Source organism: Cebidichthys violaceus, unplaced genomic scaffold, assembly GCF_023349555.1.
Source record: "Cebidichthys violaceus isolate CVI_PGR_0920_01 unplaced genomic scaffold, fCebVio1.0.p SCAF_4, whole genome shotgun sequence".
Lineage (NCBI taxonomy): Eukaryota > Metazoa > Chordata > Actinopteri > Perciformes > Stichaeidae > Cebidichthys > Cebidichthys violaceus.
In genome coordinates this window covers 13,975,162-13,977,661 of record NW_027176594.1, presented here as the reverse complement: position 1 = coordinate 13,977,661, position 2,500 = coordinate 13,975,162, and the positions used below count along the sequence as shown (strand labels likewise).

Sequence of the window (2,500 nt, the reverse complement as noted above, 5' to 3'; positions counted from 1 at the left end):
TCTTCACGCTCCCACTAACTTTGCTCCCAACTTTCCCTTTCACTTGTCACCTCGTCTGACTTTCTTTTTATTTGTTCTTTGTCATTTGTCTTTTAAACTTTCATCCATCTCCCTCATTCTCTGACTGTATCCCCCCCTTCCTCCACATCATCGTCCCTGTCATCGTCCCAGCTCCGGTCGGGCGAGACGGCGGCAATCGTGGCCAGGGAGCTGGCGGAGCAAACCAAAGGGCTCCTGCGCCCCGGCGACGTGCCGTCCACGGTGCGCGCCATGGCCCAGCTGGTGGAGCTGCTGGACGTCCAGCTCAGGAACCTCACCCCCGGGGGAAAGGACAGCGCCGCCCGCAGCCTCACCAAGGTACTGCCTCGAGAAAAACACTTGGAAAGTCGATGCGTTGCGAGTGATTGAGTGAGGGGGATTGAGCGAAAGAGCAACAGAAGAAGTTAACGGCGAGATGAATTTAGGCGGTTGTAGGTTTTGTCTTACGCTCGTTCTTCAGGGGTTACAAAAATCTTTGATGAAGTTCTTCCAGATGACAAACAGCTGCTTTTAAACATTGTTTCCTCCTCTTCTGAGGAACTTCTTTCATAACAAATTACGAGTGATAGATAACTGCTTTTAGTATTTGGCAAATCTTTTCAGATCAGGACCCGGAATTTAATAAAAACTCGGACTCGCCGTGGGAGTTGTTCTCATTAAAACATACGGTGCTCGAGGTGAAAACAGAGATGAGTCTTAGCTCATTGTTGAATGAACTTCGGGCCTTTTGAGCCACGGCTGTGGAGATGCTGTCGACGAGCGAGCTCGAGTGCTTACTTCGGAATTACATAAATGGAAACTGGATCCTGAGCCAGGCGAAGGATCTGTTCTACTACACCGGTGGACAAGGAAAGAATTTAGCTCTGTGCGTCGTTCATGTAGGCATTTGATTAAAACGAGTTAAATCATTGATGAGCAGCTGACTGGATCGGCGAAACGTTTCTTGATCTCCTCTGCCGAGGTCAACGGTGATAGGCGGGCTTTAGCAGCCAGATTGACGGCTGCTGCCACCTCTTATGCGGTCACTGGCTTTTTTTTTCTCCCTTTTTCAGTCACACATTTTCCCCCCCACAAGTAAATCGGCAACATGTGTAAGTGGAAAAAATTAATCTGCGTTTGGCTGTTGACCAATTGGCCTGTTTAAAAAAAAAAAAGGGTTGAATATGTGGGAGAAAGAAAAAAAAAAAGTCCTCCATAGAAGAGGAAAAGCGTTCCTCTTGTTTTCAATAATGGCCCAATTATATGTACCTAATTGAGTAATTCGCCCGCTTATTATGCTAATTTCTGCGAAGGAAGTCGCATGCGACCAATCACGCACGAGTGGCGTGGTAATTAATGCCATCAATTAAGTTGACAGCGGATGCAGAGAATGAAGGAAAAAAAGGAACGGAGGAACGGAAAAATTATGAAAAACGATCTGGAGAAAGACGGTTACAGGAGGATGAATGGAAATGGGGGTGAGGGGAGTAGTAACAATATGTACAAAAGTGTTTTCTTTGCAATGTTAATGAAGTGGTTTTGCACGCGAATGTGTATACTGTATAAATGTGTGTGTGTGTGTGTGTGTGTGTGTGTGTGTGTGCGACAGAGGTGTTCGCTAACAGCTGAACTGTTTGAATTTGCAGCTTCAGAAGAGAGAAAGGTCCTGCAGGTTTTTCACACAGGTATTTCCACTTCCTGGTATCGTTGATTACTTTGCCACACCATAGACCATGTCTACTCTCTCTCTCTCTCTCTCTCTCTCTCTCTCTCTCCTCACACTCTGCATGTGCTTCCGCAAAGCAAGCTTGCGTGAGTGCGTGTCATCACACGTTACGACGCTCCGCAGCGGTTGTCTTGTGATTTGCAAACCCCCCCCCCCAACCCTTTGAGGAGGGCGTTCATCCGGCGGCTATACACTGAACCACAAGCGTTGTGTCAGAATCAGTGGTGCCAAAAAAAACAACAAAAAAAAGTTTGACTCTCCTCAAAGGGTTTCGCATTCTTTTGTTTTTAATATCACTTTTTATTTTATTCTCCAACCCCTACAGAATCAATGGCACTGATATGAGGCCACGATCGATATCAATAATAGCTCATCTATTTTTGCAGTTCTGTCTGCGGAATTGTAAAACAGGCCTGCCTATCCATCTCCATTCAATGAAACGTCCGCTCTGCTGCTGTACCGGGGCGAGAAACAACCGAGCGTGATGGATACTACTGTTGCATATTGCTCGGTCACGGTGCTTTCAACAACAACAACAAAAAGAGAAGAATACCAGCTTGTGTGTTGTGCCCCCCCCCCCCCCCCCCCCCCCCCCATCCTTGCTTGTATTGATGTTTGTCCGTGTCGACGCCACGGGCTCACACCTTGAACAGAAACGTCATCTGGGCATGTTTCTGGTCAGCTTCAAAAAAGAAAAAGAATCACTTATCAGAACATCAAGGGGACACCGCCTTCCTCATCCGTGTGCTGTAGATA

General features: G+C 47.0%; 1 protein-coding gene across 8 annotated transcripts in view; it reads left to right on the top strand.

The window, feature by feature from the left end:
• adgrl3.1 (adhesion G protein-coupled receptor L3.1) overlaps positions 1–2,500 on the top strand; it is a 122,556-nt gene that overhangs the window by 81,386 nt on the left and 38,670 nt on the right. For all 8 annotated transcript variants that reach the window (XM_068726589.1, XM_068726595.1, XM_068726594.1 and 5 more), the window contains exons 10-11: positions 172–357; positions 1,665–1,703. In XM_068726589.1, coding sequence (XP_068582690.1) covers positions 172–357; positions 1,665–1,703 — 225 coding nt within the window. The remainder of the gene's footprint in view (positions 1–171; positions 358–1,664; positions 1,704–2,500) is intronic.